The sequence below is a fragment of the Trachypithecus francoisi genome, unplaced genomic scaffold (genome assembly GCF_009764315.1).
Source record: "Trachypithecus francoisi isolate TF-2019V2 unplaced genomic scaffold, Tfra_2.0 Contig01461, whole genome shotgun sequence".
Classification (NCBI taxonomy): domain Eukaryota; kingdom Metazoa; phylum Chordata; class Mammalia; order Primates; family Cercopithecidae; genus Trachypithecus; species Trachypithecus francoisi.
The window spans coordinates 9,817,699-9,841,079 of record NW_022681433.1 but is presented as its reverse complement, the minus strand read 5'-3'; the positions used below and the strand labels follow the sequence as shown (position 1 = coordinate 9,841,079).

At 38.5% G+C, this 23,381-nt stretch overlaps 1 protein-coding gene across 1 annotated transcript in view; it reads right to left on the bottom strand.

Moving 5' to 3' along the window:
• The window catches only part of STARD13 (StAR related lipid transfer domain containing 13), a 573,040-nt gene that overhangs the window by 416,782 nt on the left and 132,877 nt on the right, over positions 1-23,381 (bottom strand). The window contains exon 2 of the mRNA XM_033235506.1: positions 12,752-12,886. Coding sequence (XP_033091397.1) covers positions 12,752-12,781 — 30 coding nt within the window. The 5' untranslated portion in view covers positions 12,782-12,886. The remainder of the gene's footprint in view (positions 1-12,751; positions 12,887-23,381) is intronic.

The window sequence follows — 23,381 nt, the reverse complement described above, 5'->3', positions numbered from 1 at the left end:
AAGAGGACTGCTGATTAAAGTGATATCTACATGCACTAAAATCCCGTTATATGTGAGCAAAATTTTACAGTGCAGATCAGTCTTGCTTGCTTTTCTTACAAGATGAGGAGTAATAAATACTGTTAAAATGCATAACTAAAAAACTTCAAGATTAAGAGAGTCTTAGAGAAGTGTTAGAGTCCTTAGAGCAAAGACAGGTGCTTTTTAAATTTGATATGTTTTTTCACTCATTTTTTTTTCTTTTTCTTTTATTTTTTTTTTGAGACGGAGTTTTGCTCTTGTCGCCCAAGCTGGAGAGCCATGGTGTGATCTTAGCTCACTGCAATCTCTACCTCCCAGGTTCAAGCGATTCTCCTGCCTCAGCCTCCTGAGTAGCTAGGATTATAGGTGCCCACCATCACGCTCAGATAATTTTTTTGTATTTTTAGTAGAGATGGGGTTTCACTGTGTTGGGCAGGCTAGTATTGAACTCCTGACCTCAGGTGATCCACCTGCCTCGGACTCCCAAAGTGCTGGGATTACAGGCATGAGCCACTGCGCTCGGCTGTTTTTTCAATCTTTAACCATAACTTCAGCCCAGGTTCTTGTAACCTGATTGCCGCAAACCACTAGAAGCTACCGGAGAGTCCTAGAACAGAGTCTCCCTCCCAGTCCTCAGAAGAAACCAACCCTGTGCATATCTTGATCTCAGGCTTCTAGTTCCAGAACTGTAAGACAATAAATTTCTATTGGTTAAGCCACCCAATGTGTGGTACTTTGTTATAGCAACCCTAGTAAAATAATAACAACAGCCACATTCACTTGTTTATATACTGTCTACAGATGCTCTCGTGCAACAACGGCAGAGTTGAGTGGTTGGAACCAAAACCACATAGCCCCAAAGCCTAAAATATTTACTATCTGGCCCTTTACAGAAAATGTGCTGACTGTTGACTTATCTGATGAGTGAGGTAGGGTAAAGGGTCACCAGGCATATGAGGTTTATTCTCCTTGTCTTTCTCCTTTGAGAAGTGTCTGATGATCCTTGCTCAGCCCCTCTGTCTTCCACACAGGCTGACTCACCTGGGATCACTGAGTTCTATTTGGGATAAAAGTAGAAGACAAGAAGAAGACACTTTGGGTCTGAGGCGTGGTCTCCAATTTAGCTTTATCAGCAATGAAGTGTTTATTTTCTCTCTTCCTGATAGCTATACATATTTCTCAATTGAATTAAAATCTGGGAGGAGAGACATGCGATTCATTGGCTTCCATGAACCTCAACTTCTTCCTCCTCATAGTATGAAGGTGTTGGAAATCTTATTTCCCTCTTGAAGTTTTCCCAAAAAGGAAGTGAGTGCTGATTTGTTTTTAACCTGGCCATATCCTCTCTGAAGATGCAATTCTCTTGACTAATTTTTAAATTCTGTATCACATAAAACTATTATACTTGCACTCATGCTCACAAAGGTTAGATTTTTTTCATGCTATGTCATTATGAGTCTCTGTGTATGCTTCTGTAGCATAAATCTAAATTACTATAACCTTTCTTAGATTATGAGCTTCTGAGCAGATTTTTGTTCAACTTGCATTCTGGTTTTTTAAATAGCAACACAGTGCTATGCTGTTAATATGTTTCCCCCATTAATAATGAAGGCCCCACTAATCCACTGCTAACAACTTTATTCATGTAACGTAACAAGGAAGAGAATTTTCAAGATGAAAAAGACACTGATAATAAATAACAGCTTTGTAGATTGAGAGAAAAATATTTTAACCTCTAATAAAATATATCTAGAAATATGCCTGAGAAAGTCAGCCTCTAATCTGTCACCTGCAGTTTGTAATTCACTAAGTTAACCCATTGATGTTTATGGAAAAATACCCATTACACATGTGATTCTCTCTCACATCCTTAGATGGAGGGGCATGGAAGATAATAAGATTAAATAAACAGTTGGGAGAAGACCTTGCCATTCAGGCAGAAAAATCTGGCTGTGACTCAGTAGACGTTCACAAAGTGTAATGGAGAAAATGGACACAGTGTTTGGGAGGAATTGTAGAGGTCTTAGCTTAATGATCTAAATGAGAGATGTGTCTGGCTTATGGGAAGGAGGAGCAGGGTAGGCCCAGCAGGGTCTGTTTGCTTGAGGGATCTAAAGATACTCAGGGAAATAACTCATCCAAAGGAAGGACAGCCACGGGGTGCTGCTGGAGGAATTGTTGGGCTTGTTACCTAGTTATCTAGTTATCAGTTGCATCTCACTCAGCCTCTGTGTAGTGCTCAGGGAGAGAGGGTGGCGGTCAAAAGTGAGTAAAAGTCAAAAGAGCTGTTTCCTTAAAGACTCTGTTGAGGGCAGTGTTTCACAGTAGGTGCCACAATGGAGGCTGGAGGGTAGGGCGGGGCCAAGGGCACGTTCCTACTTGGCAGTTGCCTTTGCAGCTGCATGCTAGAACAGCCTCTGGCTAGACTAGGCAAGTGAGAGAGCAAAACACAGAGGCAGTATCAGGATCTTTGGAGGGCTTCAGCTGCACCACAATACGGACACTGACAGATGATACCATCGATGCCAAACAGTCATAACAAACAGAAAAGGAGCCTGCCATGATGCAGCCTACAAATCCAAGTTTTAGACATATGTGGACCTCTTCCTGGACACCTCATTGCCACCAAGATTCCTAGGGAGAAAAAGAGCCCAAGGCTTCCAGAACTGGTGGGCAGAAATTGTAGATGGAGTTTGAATAAATGGGAGTGGAGCCTTGGAAAGTGTGTGGTTTTACAATTACTGCTTCCAGGTGATGTGGCCTGGAAAATACCACTTACAAAGATGTACAAGAGGAGGTGATGTAAAGGCCAAAGTAGTAGATGCTGGATGTGTTAAATATCAGCTGCGTGACCTTGGCCAAATTGTTCAAATGTTCTGGCTTCAGTTCCTATATCAAAAAAGTGGAATCTTTCAGATGCCCTCACAAGGTTGTAGTAAAGCTCAGATGTGGGAGAAAACCCTTTACTTTAATGAAGAGTTATTATTATAATTACATGGAGTATTGCAGAGCAGGCTATTTATAAAAGGTTCTGAGTGCACCGATTTACAAGATATGCTGCCAAATAATTCAACTGTCTTCTGGTGTAAAAATGTTTTTGTGTCTTCCTAAGCCATTTCCCAAGAAAGTAATTTTTCTCACATAAACAATTGTCTCAGCAAAACCTAGAGCCTCTTGAAATGACTGATTTTAGGAACAACCACGTTGTCTGCGTCCTCCAAGGAGACACGACAGGGAAAGTACAGAGATAGCCGGCACAGGAGAAATGAAGGACAGGAAAGCCTTTGGGGCACTAGAAAGTGGGGACCATAAAAATCTTGGCCTTATTTTAACATTTCTCAGAATATAGAAGAGTCAGTGTATGAGCTTGTTGGTAGTGATGGTTCTACTGGGAAATCTTAACTTTAAATTGCCTGCCAATCTTTATTTTGCGTGTCCAAGAAGAACCATTTATCACTTTTATGAAGCCACTGAAAGCCCACGGTGAGGGAAAAAACTAATTATTGAGCAGTACATGTCCTCACACTAAATACATAATGAGAGTAATGGGCTGAAGGCTGTAGAGATGGGTAGTAAATGTTTTGATAAAACAAATCTAAGATGCTCCTGATAGAAAGACAGCCCTTCCTCATCTCCACTAATTCTCAAGTTACTGACAATTAGCAATGCTCTGTGATGATGGATTTTATCTGATAGCTCATCTCCACAGTATAGCCTTTCGTTAGCCAATGACAGTAACCCAGGTATGCATATGACTTTCACTCTTAGCAAAGCACTTTTTATATCTATATATACACATATATATACACACACACATATATGTTAACTTTGTATATATAACACTCTCATAAGTGATATATAATGTATATATAATTCATATATATGAATGTATATATTTATGTCATAATATATATTAATCATCTACAATTCATTATAATTCATAATATAATGAATTATACATAATTTCATATATAGTTGAAATTTCATATATAGTTGGGTTATTACTGAAACCCAGGGCAGTAATTAAGCATATCAGTTTCAGGCCGGGCGCGGTGGCTCAAGCCTGTAATCCCAGCACTTTGGGAGGCCGAGACGGGCGGATCACGAGGTCAGGAGATCGAGACCATCCTGGCTAACATGGTGAAACCCCGTCTCTACTAAAAAATACAAAAAAACTAGCCGGGCGAGGTGGCGGGCGCCTGTAGTCCCAGCTACTCAGGAGGCTGAGGCAGGAGAATGGCGTAAACCCGGGAGGCGGAGCTTGCAGTGAGCTGAGATCCGGCCACTGCACTCCAGCCCGGGCTAGAGCGAGACTCCGTCTCAAAAAAAAAAAAAAAAAAAAAAGCATATCAGTTTCAGCTGTTTTTCTTACTTACCTTAAGAATACCGAGAGGCCGGGCGCGGTGGCTCAAGCCTGTAATCCCAGCACTTTGGGAGGCCGAGACGGGCGGATCACGAGGTCAGGAGATCGAGACCATCCTGGCTAACACAGTGAAACCCCGTCTCTACTAAAAATACAAAAACTAGCCGGGCGAGGTGGCGGGCGCCTGTAGTCCCAGCTACTCGGGAGGCTGAGGCAGGAGAATGGCGTAAACCCGGGAGGCGGAGCTTGCAGTGAGCTGAGATCCGGCCACTGCACTCCAGTCCGGGCGACAGAGCGAGACTCTGCTTCAAAAAAAAAAAAAAAAAAAAAAAAAGAATACCGAGAACATTTTTGAATGAATTCCACCATCATATTTTAATTCAGAGTAAAAAAACGTATCCCCTTACATGCACCTGAAGCCTACTAAGTAAACTCTATCCTGGTCAAATAAATCTTCCTTTGCCAGGCTATTTCTTGGGATTCCATATCCAAAGTTAATTTGCTTAATTTTTTCTCATTATTCTTTTTAATGCTCTCTGGCTTAAATTCTGCAAGATTATCTATTTATTGGTTAAAAAATAACAAATGGTTTTGGTCATCATAAAGTCCTTCCTCTTGGGTTACCACCTAGAGCTTCTCTGTCCACGGCCCACAAATGCCTCCTGAGCTCTTGAGATGTGGCTAGTCCAAATTGAGATGTGCCACAAGTGTAAAACACAAATCAGATTTCGAGGACTTAGAACCCCCCCAAGAAAGTTATGTATTGGGCCAGGCATGGTGCCTCACGCCTGTAATCCCAGCACTTTGGGAGGCTGAGGGGCAAGGATCACTTGAGCCCAGCAGTTCAAGGTTGTAGTGAGCTGTGATTGCAACACCGTACTCCAGCCTGCGCAACAGAGCAAGACCTTATCTCAGAAAAAAAAAAAAAAAAAGGAAGAAGAAAAAAAGTAATATGTTAGTAATTTTTGTGTGCTGATTACATGTCAAAAATGGTAAGATTTAGGATATACTGTTTTCAATAAAATATACTATTAAAATTAATTATACCAGTTCCTTTTACTTTTTTTTAAGTGGCTGCTAAAATATTTTCAATTACCTATGGGGCTCAGTTTGATGGGCAATGCTGAGCTTTCAACTTGGCATCCTAGGTCTTCATCACAATGCTCCTCCCACCCTATTCAAGCTCATCCTGCCCTCTTTTTTTGTCCCATGTGCATTAACATCACCACTGAACAGCTAAAACCCAATTCCTTTTGCCTACCTCTACCTCAACCAAAGAAGAGTTCCCTGGCCCTCATTTGTTGGAGGAGAGATGTAAGAACTTGATGCTACTCATATAGCAAGTATGCTGGTACTGAAGTTATTCCATTAGAAATTTTAAAAAATTGTTTTCCTTATTCCTAAAATGATGTCTGAAGACTTAAACCAAAGTTGGCAGAACAGGGGCAGAATATTCACAGATGTTCCTACTTGCCCTGAAGGCAGAATTGACTTTCTGGAAAAATTACATTCAGTAAGACAGTTCTACATGGAGTGAAACAAATTTAATCCTGATATTCAAGGGAGTGCATAAAGGTTCCTCCAACAATGTGGAGTTTATAAAAATGGATGGCCAAACCGGTTGTGTTTTTCTTGAAGGAAGTTCATAGGCAGTATCAATCCAGCCCAAGGGAGCAACGGGGCTGGATATTTTCCAAGCGTTTGCCATCAACAGCTGGACTTACTCTCTCAATTGTGCTTTGCCAGTCTTTTTACACTTCTGATATTTTTCGGACAAATAAATCCATACAGACACATTTATAACAAACCATTGTCAATCCATGATGTATACAAACCTGCCTCACAATAACCAGACTGTACAGAGCACCGCCTGCCCTGTCTCTGTGTCCTCTCTACCTATTGGCTGCTCCCTGCCGCACTCTTTCTCCATCCTCTACATCTGCTTCTGGGACTCATTATTTAAAAACAACAACAACAACAACAACAAACAACAACAACAATCTTGAAGCTTTTAGAGAATCAACGAGACTAGAAGTTGGGGGCAGGAAAAAAGGCTCTGAAAAAGCAGAAACAACCTCCCGGAGCACAGAGTTCTAGACAGGGCTAGTTGACCTGTGTTGTGCCTGTTTCTGAACCAGCTTCTTGTGCATTACTTGGTTTGCTTTTATTTCACTGTTACACTGCCAAAATTACCCCCCATCCCAGATTTATTTGAGCTAAGAGAGGATCTTTTAAAAATGCAGATACTTCTGAGAGTGTTAAAGTATAAATTTATCCATCGAACTGCCCTTCTGCTTTGGACTCACTGCTTGTCTTCCTCAGCAGTAAGGACAGTAATCTAGTTTCAACATGAAGGGTTACAAAGCCGTCTACCTGTGGCTACTCCTGAAATCCATCAAGATAACATTTTAGCAGCTCAAAAAGCTGTGCCAAACTGCTTCTCAAGTTTTCTCCAGCAAAATGACTTGAAAACTAAAAAGATTCAGGAGACCTCATTTTTGTTATGCCAATGTGGAAGGTGAGGTGGGACACCAATTTATGATCCTGTAGTCTTAACCATGGAGAAGGCAATTTCCCAAGAGGTGACAGCTGTTTGGGGAGGGTGGGGAAGATGATAGTGCTGAGTAGAGGCAAGTGGCAGAGTTTGCTAACTCACCTGTCACACTCACTCTCCAGGAACAGCTGTGTAATCACTAAAGAACCTGAACTTCAAGATGCTGATATTTATGGCCAAAATTCACAGACACTTCTGCCCTTTGCATATCTTGATAGAGACTTTTCTGGATATTTAAAGTCTGTAGGACCCTGCTATTTGTGTATGAACCAAATCTATTTCTACCACCTGGTCAGATCCTCCTGCCCATGAGCTAAGCCATTCCAATGGGTCCTGTCTTCCATGAGTCATGTAACGTCAAGGCACATGATGACAAAGATTCTCTACTTGACCAAACATCTAAACCTTCTCCTAGGCCCATCTGAGCACTTTAGCAAGAACCCTGCTAAGTCACCCGAACAAGCCTGCATACCTGATGCCCCTCAATATCTGATGAGGTTCATCATGTATCACCAGTCCCCAGGTGATGATGTCTGATTACCCTGCCCTGTCTTCAGCAAGAATCCTCTTAGGTGGGTTTAGGCAGACTCCCACTCCTGTTGATGCTATTTCCTCTTGGTAATTTTTTTCCTTTTTCCTCCCTTCCTTCCTTCCTTTTTTCTTTCCTTTTCTTTTTTTTTTTTAAAGATGGAGTTTCACCATGTTGGTCAGGCTGGTCTTGAACTCCTGATCTCAAGTGATACACCCACCTCAGCCTCCCAAGTGCTGAGATTACAGGTGTACGCCCAGCTGGTAATTTTTTTTTATCCACTGGCCTCCACCCTCCTCCTTGGCTATAAATTACAACTTGCTCCTGCTGCATTTAGAGTTGAACCCAATCTCTTCCCCACTGCAAAATCTCCTTACTGTGATTCCTATACCTATCTTGAAGTGCTTTAACAAGTGTCGTTAAATAATTTTATAAGCAATGAACAACTTAAAAAGCCACAGAAAACATCATAGATAGTTAATCCCTTAATCTCTGTTTCAACTTCATAACACAGAAAATCAACAGTGGAGAGACCTTGAAACATTATTAGGAAATCATTATTTCTCCCATCTTTTTGTAAGAGATGAGGTATTTGTAATATTTCCAAACCCTGCATAGAGCCAACTCAACACAAAAACAGCAATTCTTGAAGGACTACACAGAGAAGGCACTCCATAAATATTTGCAGGCCAACTTGTTCAAATGTGTTTTTAGAGCACTGCAAAATGTATATCTTGCTTTACTTGTAAATGTGTATTTTCTCTAAATATCCTCTTCTCAAAGATATCCAATCATTTTCAGTTGCCATCTGGTGCATAACTTCTGGCACAGGTGTGGGCTGCCCAGGTCTGCAGAGTGGAGAATTTATTACAAGAGTCAATGCTGCTACATTCAAGACAGAGGAAACGTGTCATCAGTAAAGGCTATAAAACAAACCAGAATGAAAGCCTTGAATTTTTCAGAAATGCCATGTTTAAAAGTACTTCTTTAATAATTCAGAGGAGAAATATGTCTGGCTGGTAGCTGGGGTGATTTCATGGGTGGATATATCTAGTCAGGGCCTAAAGAATGCAGTGGCCACATGCAGTTGTGACTGCATATTTTCACCCACACAACTGGGCTGTGTTCCTGAGACAGATGCTGTTTTACACAGACATGGCTTAGTAGGTATTAGTTCTGGCAAATAGTCCCCAAAGCTGCAGAAGACGTAAGGACCTAAATAGCCTAGAATAGGTCATCATAATTTAATCATAAAAACAGTATAAAGTACTGTGTTTTATTCTCCAAGATGTTACTTTTCTTTTCAAACAATAATGGCCAGTCTGACTTCCATCTGCTGGACCACTGTGTACATTCCGTTTGGCCCTCGGGTAGGGCTGCCTCAGCCTGGTGGTCAAAGTCATTCTGCCTTCCCCACAGCTGCTACCGTGAGCATTTGCTTCACATACACTTCCGATCCCTTTGTTCCTCCAAAAATCCTTGAAACTTCCCCACTGTGCATCCCAAGCAGGGATCCATGTGATTGTCATGCAGGAAATAATGGAGAGGAAGAAGCAACATGAGGCAGGAGACCCCCCACGCCCCCACCACCGGAGGCTTCTCTTCTCCCGTATTTCCATAGCTACCTCTTTTCCAGCTAAAGGACAGGCTCATCTGCCAAATCTCTAGCCCCTGCACTGTCTCCACTCTTACAAAGCCTCCAGATATTCCTTCAGTCTTACTCAGTTTCTCTAATTAGAGTCTAGGAAGTTCACTGAACACAGGTGGCCTCTAAAGGATAGATAAGCATTACTCAGGACCCATCACCTACCCGTCTCATCTCCAATCAACGCACATTCCTAGCCCCATGGGAACACTGACTCGAGCTGGGAGAGCCTATGCCCTCCGTATTTGCCAGGAACAGAGAGTCACTTGTTTGGCAGTCAGGCCTAGATTCAGAAATGAGCATGTGTTCCTCAGACATGTTCTACAGGGCAGTGAATTTTACACATCAGGTAATTTATGGCTGAAATAGGGTTATGCGCAAAACTAAGAAAATAATGTCAGATAAATGAAGGTACACTGTACTGAAGAATTTGTTTTCTATCTTGACAGAAATTCAGCCAGCGGCAAGTGTTCTCCGTGGGAGCTTCTGAGTTCATGATAGTTGAAAGAACTAGAAGTGAGTTGACTCTTTAGAAGTTGTTCTCTAGAATAGGAAAACAGCAAGGGAAACAATCTATTGTCCATCTCCTTAAAGACTCACAGCTAGAACAGCATCAAATGGGTTCCTCTGCCACATGGGCCCCAGCTTACACGCTGCCTGTTTACAAGTTACCATCTTGGAAGGAATGCCTGTGATAGTGGTAGTGAAAGCAGATAATAGAAAAAGATGTTCAGAGGATAGGTAGATGTCAGTATTAACACCTGAGGATATATATTTCTCCTCTCCACTCTCTGTGCCACTAAGAATTGACAGATTATGATTTTGTGAATGGACCAGAAAATTAAATATTCCCTATTTTTTTACACAATAATTTACAAAGTTATTCTGTCCCTATCATGAATGAGCTAATTTGGAAATAAATTATCTGCCGAAGGATAATTAAGGGCTTACTATAAAAACAAAGAAACAAGATGAAAAAAAAATACTCTTAGGAAAGCAGCTCAGGCAAGTCCCAAATGCCTCTTTAATAAATTACGTTCCCTTCAGAGGCAATAGGCAATGAATTATAGCATTAAACTAAAGATAATGGCTTTCTCCTTTCTAACTTTCATTGTTAATTTTTAAGAAAATCAATAAATATCTAATAAATACTTTCTTCTTGGGCTGAGGAATGTTCCAACTAGGAAGTTCTGTGTAGAAGTTTAATACTATTTATCAGGCATTCTTTACCAAAAAGAAACAAAATGTGGATGACAGTAAATATAATTAAGATGTGCTATATTTTTCTTTTTTTAATTGAAAGCAATGCTTTTAAAAAATAAACTTCACTTTTTAGAGCAGTTTTAGGTTCACAGCAAAATTAAGAGCAAGGTACGGACATTTCCCATATGGCACCTGCTCCACACATGCACAGCACCCCCATCATCAACATGGCCCATTGTACTCTGGAGTGGTACATTTGTTACAAATGATGAACCTCCACTGATGCATCATTATTAACAAAGCCCATAGTGTACAGTAGGGTTCACTGTTGTTGTATATTCTATTGTAATTCCTTTTGACAAATATAGAATGACATGTATTCACCATTATAGTATCATACATAGTAGTTTCATTCCCCCCAAAATCTTCCATGTTCTGCCTATTTCTCCTTCTTTCCACCTAACACCAGCACCCTTGGATTTTTTACTGTCTTCTTAATTTTGCCTTTTTCATGTATTAATAGTTGAAATTATACAGTATGTAGCCTTATTTCACTTGGTAATATGCATTACCTTTTTATAAAGGCATTACAAAAGCTCCCTTGTGTATTGGTAGTGACAGACAGCATGGAGACCCGGACTTGAGTACTGGTTTTGCCTCCTTGGGCAAGTCACCTACCTTTGCTAGGCCTTGGTCTTTTCATTTGTCAATTCAGCATAACATGAATAGCTACCTGGGTAAATTTGCCATGTTGTGAAGATCAGGTTTCTTCTCTAGAAAATTAAGGTAGTAATGCCTTGTAGGGCTGTTGTAAGGATGAAATAGGCAATGTGCGTGAAGAGCTTAGCATTGTGCGTGGAACATATTCCATGCTCAATCACAGCAGTTAACAATGTTATTTTATTATCACGTGTGCTGAATGTTTTCCATTTGACCATCTGAAACTACTCTCTGCTTTTTTCCACCTTTTCCTGTGGGGCACAGTTTCTAAAGAATGGATCAGCTGAGCTCCTTTCCTCCTGACTTCTCTATGGGTTCAGCCAGCAGGAGGTCCCAGGAGGAGATTAGAAGATGGGAAGAGGAAGAAACTGGGTATTTATTCCCTGAGCCTCTCCCCTGCAGGCAGAAGTTTGGCTGTGGCTGTATTTCTCTGTGAAGGTCAAAGATCTTGCTGAGTCACCAACACTTTAGAATTGTTGATTTACCTTAACCCTGCCCATATCTTGCTGAGTAATTTCTTAAATTATCCCTTTCTAGGCAATTTTAAAAGTTTCTCTTGTTTACTGTCAGGATGACACATGATGTTTGGCTTTCATATTTATTTGTAAAATTATTATTCCTTTTTTTTTTTTTTGAGATGGAGTCTTGCTCTGTCACCCAGGCTGGAGTGCAGTGGCACAATCTCAGCTCACTGCAAGCTCTGCCTCCTGGGTTCACGCCATTCTCCTGCCTCAGCCTCCCGAGTAGCTGGGACTACAGGTGCCCGCCACCACGCCTGGCAAATTTTTGTATTTTTAGTAGAGACAGGGTTTCACTGCGTTAGCCAGGATGGTCTCGATCTTCTGACCTCGTGATCTGCCCGCCTCAGCCTCCCAGTGTCCTGGGATTACAGGCGTGAACCACTGTGCCCGGCCCTATTACTACTTTTTTCCATTGTAAAGCAGGCAAGGCATCATAAAATCAAGAACTATAAGCAACTGTATACAATCTTGCAAATTATTACTTAAAAATCCTTCTATATCTAACACTGGTCAGGATATGAAGGTCTACTTTCAGATTCAATTTTTAAAAAGCGAAAAAAAATTTAAAAGATTCAAAAAAGTTATAAATATAATGAAAAGTTGTAAAATGTCTATAGGAAAGGTTCGTCAACTTTTTCTTCATTAAAACTATACCTCAAAATGCAGCAACAACAACAACAAAGCTCTATATTATTTTCAGCTTGGTAGAACAAAGGGAATTTTCTAAACAAAATGGATTGAATGTTAGTAGCTAATGTTTTCTAGATGTGATTCCCACTCTTAGGCCTCTTCTCTGGATCTCTGAACAGTGGGAGACAGACTAACCCAACAGGGAGACTTTTTAAACATAGTTCAAGGAAATTTGCATTTGCAGCATAAACTTTTACCAAAAATGAAGAGATGAATTGAAGTGTGTACAATCCACTGCCATGGTTACAATGGACTAACCGTTTTACCTTCAGCAAAAGCATTTTTTTTTGTAATTTTATAAATATTAACAACTATATATGTTCTCATTACAAATTTTCTCCTGTTGCAGTGAAACACTAGTTTACGCTAATGTTAAGTTTGAAAAAACAAACAAGAAAAATAGGTAATTTGTGAACATGGTGCTGTCTTTACCTTGGTGAATTACACTGTATGAATAGAGCAGGACACTCACACCAGGGGCATATGTAAGAAAACTAAAACTTACTTTAGTTTTTGGTTGAGTTCCAGTTGACATTTGGCTTGGCACACCATCAAGATTCTGGATGTTTGCAGTTTTAGTTCTACAAATTCCTTTCTTCTGATGATTTTTCTTAGGATTACTCTCCAGGTTTACAGAATCCTGTAAAAAAATTTTTTTAAGAGGTTTTTTTTTCCATGTATAAAGGACTATCCTTAGGCAATAGTTCAAGTAAATTAACGACTTACATCAATAAAAAAATTTTTTAAACTACAACCATTTTGAAAATTGACATAAAATGTAAGAATATTCTTAAATATTAATAATTTTTCCAAAGACATTTTTGGTTAGTGAGATCAGTCTCAGTAAAGCCTAAGAGCTTGACAATGTAAGTTTATAAACTAAAAGTGATTGTAAACTCTCAAGATAAAATATAGAACTATATTGGCATTTTCTAAAACTTTAAAAACAAAACCAGAGGTATTTTATGTATTTATTATCATCATTTATTTTTTAATTGACAAATTAAAATTGTATATATTTATGATGTACAATAAGATGTTTTAAAATATGTATACACTGTAAAATGGTTAAATCAAGCTAATTAACATATGCATGACCTCAAATACTTATTTTTTTGTGTGTATGGTGAGAGCACTTAAAATCTACTCTTGGCAATTTTCAAGTATGCAGTATATTAGTATTGATTGTAGTCACCATGTGGTGCAGTACATCTCCTGAATTTATTCCTTCTGCCTAATCAAAATTTTGTATCCTTTAATCACCAAAGGTGTTTTATTTTAGTTTAGTTTTATTTCATCATTATTTTCTTAGAGACAGGATCTCGCTCTGTCACCCAGGCTGGAGTGCAATGGCGTGATCATAGCTCACGGAAGCCTTAAATTCCCAGACTAAAGCAATCCTCCTGCTTCAGCCTCCCCAGTAGCTGGGATTACAGGCACTTGCCACTACACCTGGCTAAATTCTTTTAGTTTTTGTAGAGACAGGATCTCGCTATGTTGACCAGGCTGGTCTTGAACTCCTGGCCTCAAGTAATTCTCCTGCTTTGGCCTCCCAAAGCACTGAAATTATAGGAGTGAGTCACCCTGCCTGCCTCCAAATGTTTTAAAAATTGAAATAATAAATATTGAAAACTTGAAATAATAAAATGATGTCCATAGAGCCACAATGGTCTTTTAAGCCTTATGATTTCAGACCATATGTTGTAATAGTAGAGAACAATTTATAAGATTATATTTCTGAAGGTTAACTATGCAATAAAATTATTTTAAAGTATTAATATATTAGTATGAAGAGAATCCTAAAGTTTCTAAATACAGTAAAAGTTCTTTTCAAGAAAGTTGGATAAATTTCTATCCAACTGAAGTAATAAGTTTGTCTTTACTAATTCCTCCCATTGCTTGGAAGTCTTCTGCATCTCTCTATGTCCAAGTTATCTAGAAGCTTCTATTGCAATGTTCTGTCTTGGCATATTCTGTCTGGAGAAAGTATCAGATCTGCAGAAGCAGGAAAGGCTGGAGATGTAAATCTTTTATTTAACTAATTTTACTCATAGACTATCAGAGGTTGTTTTGGTGGGAGGGGGAATCTACAATAAACCGACTTGTACATGAATCTAGCACTGCCAAATACTAGCTACCTAACACTGGACCCAATTTCCTCAAATCTTAATTCACCTGTAAAACAATACGTTTTGACATTTATTCAACACTTCCTTGTGCCTGGCAGATTTGGCATCTGCCAGAATGTGAGTACGCAGGAGTATGCCAAGTCTGATGAGAATTTTTAAATGTGCTGTTTAAAAATTATGTTTCTCTTGCTTATGATAATAAGATGGTGATGATTACAGTAGCTAATATTTTCTGATAGTTACTGCTGTATACTTTATACATTTACCTCTTTTTGAAAGAATGTCCCAATTTTTCTCTTTTATAGAAATTTCCTAGCTCAAAAATGTATCTGGAAAGACTCCAAAGGACATTAAAGAGTATATACACATGCCAGCCCTTGAGAAAACACCATGAGGAAGCCAATGGGGCCACGTCTTATTTCAAGTACGCAACGACTTTAAAAGGTATGAAAGTTCTTAGATTTGAGAAAAAAATAGCAACAAATGAGACTACCTTGAATGGGCAGCCAGGAGAGTTGACGATTAGGAGTTGGCCGTTGGATTACCTAATTAGTACTGCACTATTGCGATTACTACTAATGCCTATTTCTGCCAGCTGGTGTAGACACAGTTTGATAGGTGCCTAAAGGAACACCTGCTGTGGTCTCATTTGTAAAATGAGGGTGATATTGGTACGTAGTTCAGTAGGCTGTCCTGTACTACATGAAAGTCCCATAAGTATGGCTCTTGTTGCTGTTGTCACAGTACAGCAGCTCAGGGATTGTCCGCCTTTTCTTTGGGAAGTTAGGGACTGTATCTTATTCAGGAAAACCTAACATTCAATGAAAAGATATTAACTTGAGATCCTGTGTATGATACCTTCATGTATATTACTAAACTTTTTTTCTTCCCAGCAACATTGTGAGGTGAGTTGTGTCAGTCTAATTTTATAAAATAATTCCTAAGGAGGATAAATTGACTAGAATCACACAGCAAATGAGAGCTAACATCTCTTGATTCTTCTCAGTGATTTCTCTACTCCATCATATTTCTCTTTATATACTGGCCCAGGCCTACTTCCATGAGGGAGAAGACTGTCTAACTCCCAGTAAGGGTGGGTTCCATAGTAGACCCTTGTTCAGCTGGTTAATGGGCTTGGGATCCTGTTAACCTTGTAGATGATGGATACCTGTGGAGACTGGAAAATGAAATTGCATCTGCAGGAAGGACTTGACTGCTACGACCTGCAAGCTTTCTAGAGCTCTCGTGGTGCAGACACAACCCCTCACAGCACTTATTAAATGCATGTTAAGGCACCTTATATATATATGTGTATATATATAAATTTTTTTTGAGACGGAGTTTGACTCTTGTCGACTAGGCTGGAGTACAATGGCGTGATCTCAGCTTACTACAACCTCTGCCTCCTGGGTTCAAGCGATTCTCCTGCCTCAGCCTCCTGAACAGCTGGGATTACAGGTATGTGCCATCATGCCTGGCTAATTTTGTATTTTTAGTAGAGATGGGGTCTCTCAATGTTGGTGAGCCTGATCTCAAACTCCCGACCTCAGGTGATCCACCCACTTCGGCCTACCAAAGTGCTGGGATTACAGGTGTGAGCCACAGTGCCTGGCAATAATTATTACAATTATTAAACCATCCTTATCCTTGTGAGATCAACTGTGCTTGGTTGTGACATGCAATTCCTTTCAATTCTATTGAATTTGGTTAGCTGGTGTTTTCTTTGGTATTTCTGCAGCCACATTCATTTATGTCCTCTGTTAATTTTTCTATCAAGAAGGTATTAGTTTCATAAACTAAATATGGAAGCTATGAATCCTTACAAATAAGTTATATTTGTAATACGTAGCTAAGCACTTAGCACAGTAACTGAAACAGGGTGAACACTCAATATATATTTGTTAAATGAAGTCCAAATTTCTTATTTCCATGGCTTTCACTGCGTGCTTCTTCCCTAGGACCATAAGTTTTAGTTGACTTTTATAGCCACCATACCAAGAGAGCAAAAAAGTAGTTAGGAATGCCAGCTATGGAGCTAGAGCTCTGGGTTCAAAGCCAGGCTCTGACACTTAAGCTACAGACTATAGACTAGTTACTTTTTCTCTCTGTACCTAAGTTCCCTCTTCTGTAAAACTAGAAGTGGTAATGCTTTGCACTCTCTGGACTGTAAGGAGTTTATAAGGGTAAAGCACTTTTAAAAGTGTCTGGCATATACTAAGCGATGAGTTAATATTAGCTATTATTATGTTAATACATGACAGGTAAATTGATAAAAGAATACTGAAAATGTAAAGATAGAGAAAGGGAAGACAATACTTCCTGTGTCTCTGAGCTGTCCTGAGGATCATGTGATGTGAATTTTAAATAATGACAGTGGTTTGAAGTGGTGTTTTTAGAACCATTACAAATGGGGAGCCCCAGTGATCAAAAAAAGAGAACTGCTTTCTTCTTTGACAAAAAAGTGACACAGCTAGAAAAATATTTTATTAAGTTTTGTTCTTTAGAATTTTTCTTTTATATTTTAGCTTCTTCTATATTATTTTAAATACATAGTTTTAAGGGTTTAATTTAGTATCTTTGGACTGCAAAATAAGTGAACGAGAATTTTCTGTCAAATTTCATTGCTTCTTGGAATATAATCCCTGATTTTTCAAACTTTTTTTCCATGGGTCTTTATCCATTACTTACTTTTTGTAGTTCATATATTACTTAAACAATATCTCTTCCTTTGTTCCTTTTCCAGACCCCTTCCCTCACAAAAAAAAAAAAAATTTTTTTTAATGCCATCCTTATAGTCATTCTGTAAGGTTGCTATGAATAGGTGATAGTCTACTACAGTCAACTTTACTGATGTAATAAACATCACTGAATAGTTTCTACTATATATAATTGAGCAATGAAAGGAAATCAATTATGAATTACAGAAAACCAATAATAAAGTTCTCTTTCTAATCTTTGCCCAAATTTCATATAAAGAGAACTTAGGAAAAAATTTCTGAGTTAAGATATTCATATGGATGCAAATACAGCAAAGAATCAGGTGGCAGACTGTCCAAGCCAGGAGAAATAAAGAGTTGATTCCTTTATTCATCCTGTTTTTTCAGAATAAAAGAAAAAAATAAAACTACAGTTAGGTAACCCCTTTGTTTAAAAAATTCTAGGACATTTCTGAAATAATTATACAAATTTTAATTTTATATAATATTTAAAATTATAGCATGCCATTTTAAAATTTCCTGATTTGCAAAGAAGAATCTTACTCAGATGATATGAAAACTAAAGACCATCATGTTTAATTTTCTAGAGGAAAGCACATTTATAAATATCCATATTTTAAAACATTTGGAATACTACTAATAATCCATTAACTGACCATTAATATCCAAAAGCCATAAGTAATGCAACATTAGTTTTTGGTTCCAAATATAAATGAAATTGGCTGAATGTCAGAGCCTAGCATAGACTGAAAGTTGCCTTTGATATTTATTCTTCAGATAGTAGATTTGTCCTATATCTCAAAAAAGAAGTTTGTGTAATGAACCTCCAGAGAACATTCAAAACATGATGAAGTTTAAACACAAAGTTTTCCCCAGCTAAGCTAATATTATATATATATACACACAATATCCATATCCATATCTGTGTGTGTGTATACATATGTATATATATACACACACGAGTAGAGGCGTGTGCGTGTGCGTGTATATATATACTTCTTTTTTTTGAGATATGGTCACCTCTGTCACCCACGCTGGAGTACAGTGACACAATCGTAGCTCACTGCAACCTCAAACTCCTGGGCTCAAGCTATCCTCCAGCTTCAGTCTCCCAAGTAGCTGAGACCATAGGGCGTGCCACCGTGACTGGCCAACTTTTTTTTCTTTATGTTTGTAGAGATGAGGTCTTGCTGTGTTACACAGGCTGATCTCAAACGCCTGGCCTCAAGGGATCTCTTGTCTTAGCCTCCTAAAGTCCTGGGTTTACAGGCATGAGTCACCACACCCAGCCCTGAGCTAACATAATTTGTATTGAATTTATCTTTAAAAATGTTTCTAATCTCAGATCTTCCTATAACTGAGACTAATTTATTTTTCCTGCTAAATTAGCAAGAAAGACACCACTGATTCCACATCTGAGAAATAAGAGGCCTTCCCGTTTTTCACACTTCCTAGTGCTGGTCACAAGATTTCTCTTTCTCGTCACAGTAACAATCATCTCTTTAGTGCTTATATTTACTGTAGTGAAAGGGGGCTGCTGCCTAAGTTCACATTATGATTCCTCTGCTTACTGTACAGGAAGCCAGTAATAAAATTATCATTCTAATTTTTGCCAAAATTTCATGTAAACAGGGTAACTTGTGACTTCAGCCAATTACTTAACCTCCCAGTGCCTCTGCCATCTCATTGGAATAAATGGGGATACTAATAGGATTTATTCATAGGGTTTTATTACTTCCTGTTTTATTTTTTGGGTCATATTTTACACAAGATATTGACAGGGCTTCAGGAAGCCAGAGATCTAACTGTTATACACTTTATGAGAGCCATGACTATGCTCTTTCTGATGGGTTGAATACTGCAGAAAAAGGAACCAGAGACCGAACATAACAGACTAAGAAGAAAGTTACTGCCATGTTGATTGAATAACCCAAATATCTCTTCCAAATCCCATGATGTGATCTGTTGAAGATGCACAGAAACTAACAGAATAAAGCATGAGATGTGAGAACACAGAAGGGTCATGTTGATGTCCAGTTCTACTTAAAAATTACATATGGAACAAGTTTTTATAGTTTCATGCCTTTATTTTTCACTAGTACATAGTTGATTTAGAAACCTGCATCTTGTTCCTGAACCCAATGGTGTTACAACAAAGTATATCTTTGGAGCCCTCAATTCCTGTCTCTTCTCATTCATTCATTTATTCATTCATCCAGTCAGCCATTCATTCATTCATTCATATGCCAAGTGTTGTCCCAGGACTGAGGAAGTAAAAATAAATATAACATTTTCCTAAAGACTTCTAAACTAAGGAGAAAGGGTCATATAGACAGATCTATCAAAAGGATTTAAGCCAAAGTATGTACAAAATGATATGGGAAAACAGACAAAAAAGCAAATAATTCTGCCTAGGGGAAAAGGAAGTGTTCATAGAGGTTGTAACCTTTAAACTAAATTTAGCAGGAGGAAGAGCGGTATTTCAGGGGATGGGAATCCCAAAGGCATGAAAGCACAAAAAGAAACAGCATGCTCAAAGAATAGTGAGGATTTTATCTGAGTCCATCTGATGGTGCCTAGGGGGTACTGGCAGCAAATGATCTGTAGAAGGTAAATGGGGAGCCCCAGATAAGAAACCACATGTTAAGGAGTTTGAAATTTTGCTGTAGGTAATGGGAGCCCTGTGAAATTTTTTTTATTGATGTGTTTTACAATTGTGAAAATTAGAAAAGATAAGGAGCCTACATAAATATCAAAGAGTTAACATACATAATTGCTGGTATCCTAACATTTTAAATTTGAACTTAATTCTCCCTTGCCTCTACTCGTGTTTTTTTGTTTTTGGTTTTTTTTGGGTGAATGCTTCTTCAACATCTTATTTTTATTGTGAAATAAAGGAAATAAAGGGAAAGCACAGAAAAGCACATAAAACAGATGCATGACTTCATAAAGTAAGGTGTACAACCTTTTAACCACCACCACATCAAGAAGTCAAACTGTGCAAGAACTCCCCGACCCAAACCGCTCCAAATATCCCATACCAATTGCAATTCCCTTTTTCCCCCACCACAAGTAACCATTATTCTGGCTTTTACAGTAATTATTTCCTTGCATTTTTCATTGTTTATCACTGAGATGCATCTTTATGTGTTCATGTGCATCCCTAGGCATTAAAGTGTAGTCTTGCCCCTTTATACATTTTTTGATGTCTTTTGTGTTTTCATCTATAACCTATTTTTGTTATAGTTTATCTGTTGAAAAATTCAAGAGTTTTCCCAATCTGAACTTTGCAAATTGCATGTTCAATTGCACACTTCAACTTGTTCTTGTCTTCTGTTTTTCTGAAAACCAGGAGCTAATTAAGATTTGAGTTTAATCCCTTTGACATGACTATAGGTAGTGTTGTGTGCTTCCATCAAGAGGTATATGATGTCTGGCTGTCTTTCTTTTTAATGATATTAGCAGCTAGTCATGCAAAATACCTATATGTATTCATTCATTAGGGGCTGCAACACAGCGATATGTTAATTCTTTTTTCATCTATGAGTTGGAATATGTTTATACAGTGATATTTTCCCTCATTTACTATTTGACTACCTAGTGTTACAGTTCATATAGGAAACCAGAATACTTCATCCTTTCACTTTATTTCTTAGTTTTCAAGATAATGAATTGGTTCCCTATTGATATGGTTTGGCTGTGTCCCCACCCAAATCTCATCTTGAATTGTAGCTCCCACAATTCCACGTGTTGTGGGAGGGAATGGGTGGGAGGTAATGGAATCATGAGGGCAGGTCTTTCCTGTACTATTCCCATAATAGTGAATAAATCTTATGAGATCTGATGGTTTTATAAAGGGGAGTTTCCCTGCACAAGCTCTCTTCTCTTGTCTGCCATGTGAGACGTGCCTTTCACCTTCCACCATAATTGTGAGGCCTCCCCACCCATGGAACTGTGAGCCCATTAAACCTTTTCCTTTTGTAAATTGTCGTCTTGGGTGTGTCTTTATCAGCAGTGTTGAAAACAGACTAACACACTCATGCTCTAAAGGTGATCAACTATTTTTTAAAAAGTATCATTATGAACCATGGATTTAAATATATTTGACAAGTTTCAATTCACTGTAATTATTCTTGTGAATGACATTCAAATTATTCTGTCCTTAGCTAGTGGGTGCCTTGTCAATTTGGTTTCTGAGACCCTGGTAGTGTTTGATAGCTACCTTGCCATGGTATGACAAGCTGTTCTGGGTTTATCTTATACATTTCCTTCCTTAAGCCTAGAAATAGAAGTTTCTCCTAGAAGCCCTGGTTTCTCTAAATAAGGAATTATTTCAAGAACACAATCCAAACAATAGGGACAGTCATTACCACTGGGTTGGTCATTGTTTCTAGGTGTTTTCAACAGACATAGAGACAGAAAGGAAGAGAAGAGGGTGGTGAGAGAGAGAAAACTCATGAGTTCATATCCAATACTTCTAGTTTGAATGTAAGACTACAGGACTTTTACTTAGTCTCTAACCTATTACATATGTATCTCTTTTCTTCTAAACTGAGAATCTTGGTTTTCAAGGACACAAACTATGACAGAATCAGAATATTCCATAATTACTCATTTGTTTTTTATCTCATATTATACACTTAATAGTCTCAAAATAACAATCCTAATGCTACCACCAACAGAAGTACTGAAAACACTATAAAAGGTTTTGCATGTGCTGTCCCCCCTCTATCCCCATCTTTTTTTTAGCATTATATACTATTTTCTCTTCCTCTTAGCCTTCATTGACTCTTAGTTCTCCTATGAAGTCTCTATTGCAGCTCAGCAAAGTCTGTAGGCTGTCACTCTGCTCACCTGTTACCTGAAGCTCATTTTCTAGCAGGCTCTTCAGAAAGATCTCATGAGTCCTCATGCCCTTTTTGCTAGAAAGTAAGTTTTTCCAGACACAAAATGCTTGGCACATACTTTTTGTCCCTTGAGAATCTTAATTACGTTACCTTATTTTCTTTTAGCCTAATGTATTGCTATTGAAAAAAACTGAAGTTTATCTAATTATAATCTCTTATAAATCATGTGCTCTTTTCCCCTCTAAATATTCAAAGGATATTTAAAAATCAAAACGCTTAATTGTGGTAGTATGTCTTGATAACTCTGGGTTGATCTTTTTAGGTGTATGGTGAACTCTTTCAATATGTAACTTCTAATCTTTTTTCCTTCTTGAATAATAATTTTTAGCATTTCCTCTGGTCCCTTGATTTAGTTCTTTTTTTACGGCTGTGCTTGTAAGAAATTTTTCTATCTTGAAGTCTAAAAGCATTGTTTATTTTTGTCAAAGTTGTAATGCTTTGACTTTTACTTGTCTGCTATTAATATACCTGGGATAGTGTGTGTACAAAATGCCTTTCATGAAAACAGGAGAGAAATTTATGTCATATGGGTGTAAAAATGTTGTACTTCCGAGCAATTGTTTATTTGTATCTCATGTCATTATGAACTAATCTGATTCCTGTCTGGTGTCTGATTCAGACATGAGGAATCTAAAGCACAGCAATGGTCCTGTAAGACAATTACTGTATTTCCACACAAAACTGGGTCAATGAAGTACAAGTGGTTCTTGTGGACCAGATAGGCACCTTCCAGGTGACGAAAGCGGCCAAGAAAATTTCTCCAAAGGGGCTGGGGCAATGGGACCCCAACAGAAAGAACCTGGGTGAGGCGAATATATCAGTCGCCCATGGCTAAATGTTGGCTGAAGTCCTAAGTGGCCAGTGGGAAAAAGGCCAATCTGAGAATAGTGTCACTGGAGATTCCAGACAAAGGAACATAAAGACGTACTTTTGGAATCAAAGCCCCAAGAATGCCAGTTCCAGATTGTTAGAGTAGTGACCATGTAAACTTGGGTCTTTTCCCCCAGTCCTTTCTACCTGGTAAGAACCTGGTGGACGAGACACTGCAGGTAGCAGACTGGGTAAGGAGCAATAGAGCAAGATAGGAAAGCAAAAGAGAAGCCAACCGCCATAGGCCTCTCTGCCCATAGCAAGCCTCAGCAGTGGGAAGCAGCTTTAAATTAGGTAAGATTATGAAGCTATATGATTATAAATGGTCTGAAAGTTCTGAATATTTAAATGAAACTGTACTTGTGCCAAAAGGTAACCACAGGATGTTTTACTTTAAAATGATTGGAAATGCTATGGCACCCACCTGAGAAATCATTCAAAGTAGAGAAGAAATATTCCTTGCACATATTTGAAGGAACAACAGAAAGAAAAAAACAAAGCTTTTTTGTTGT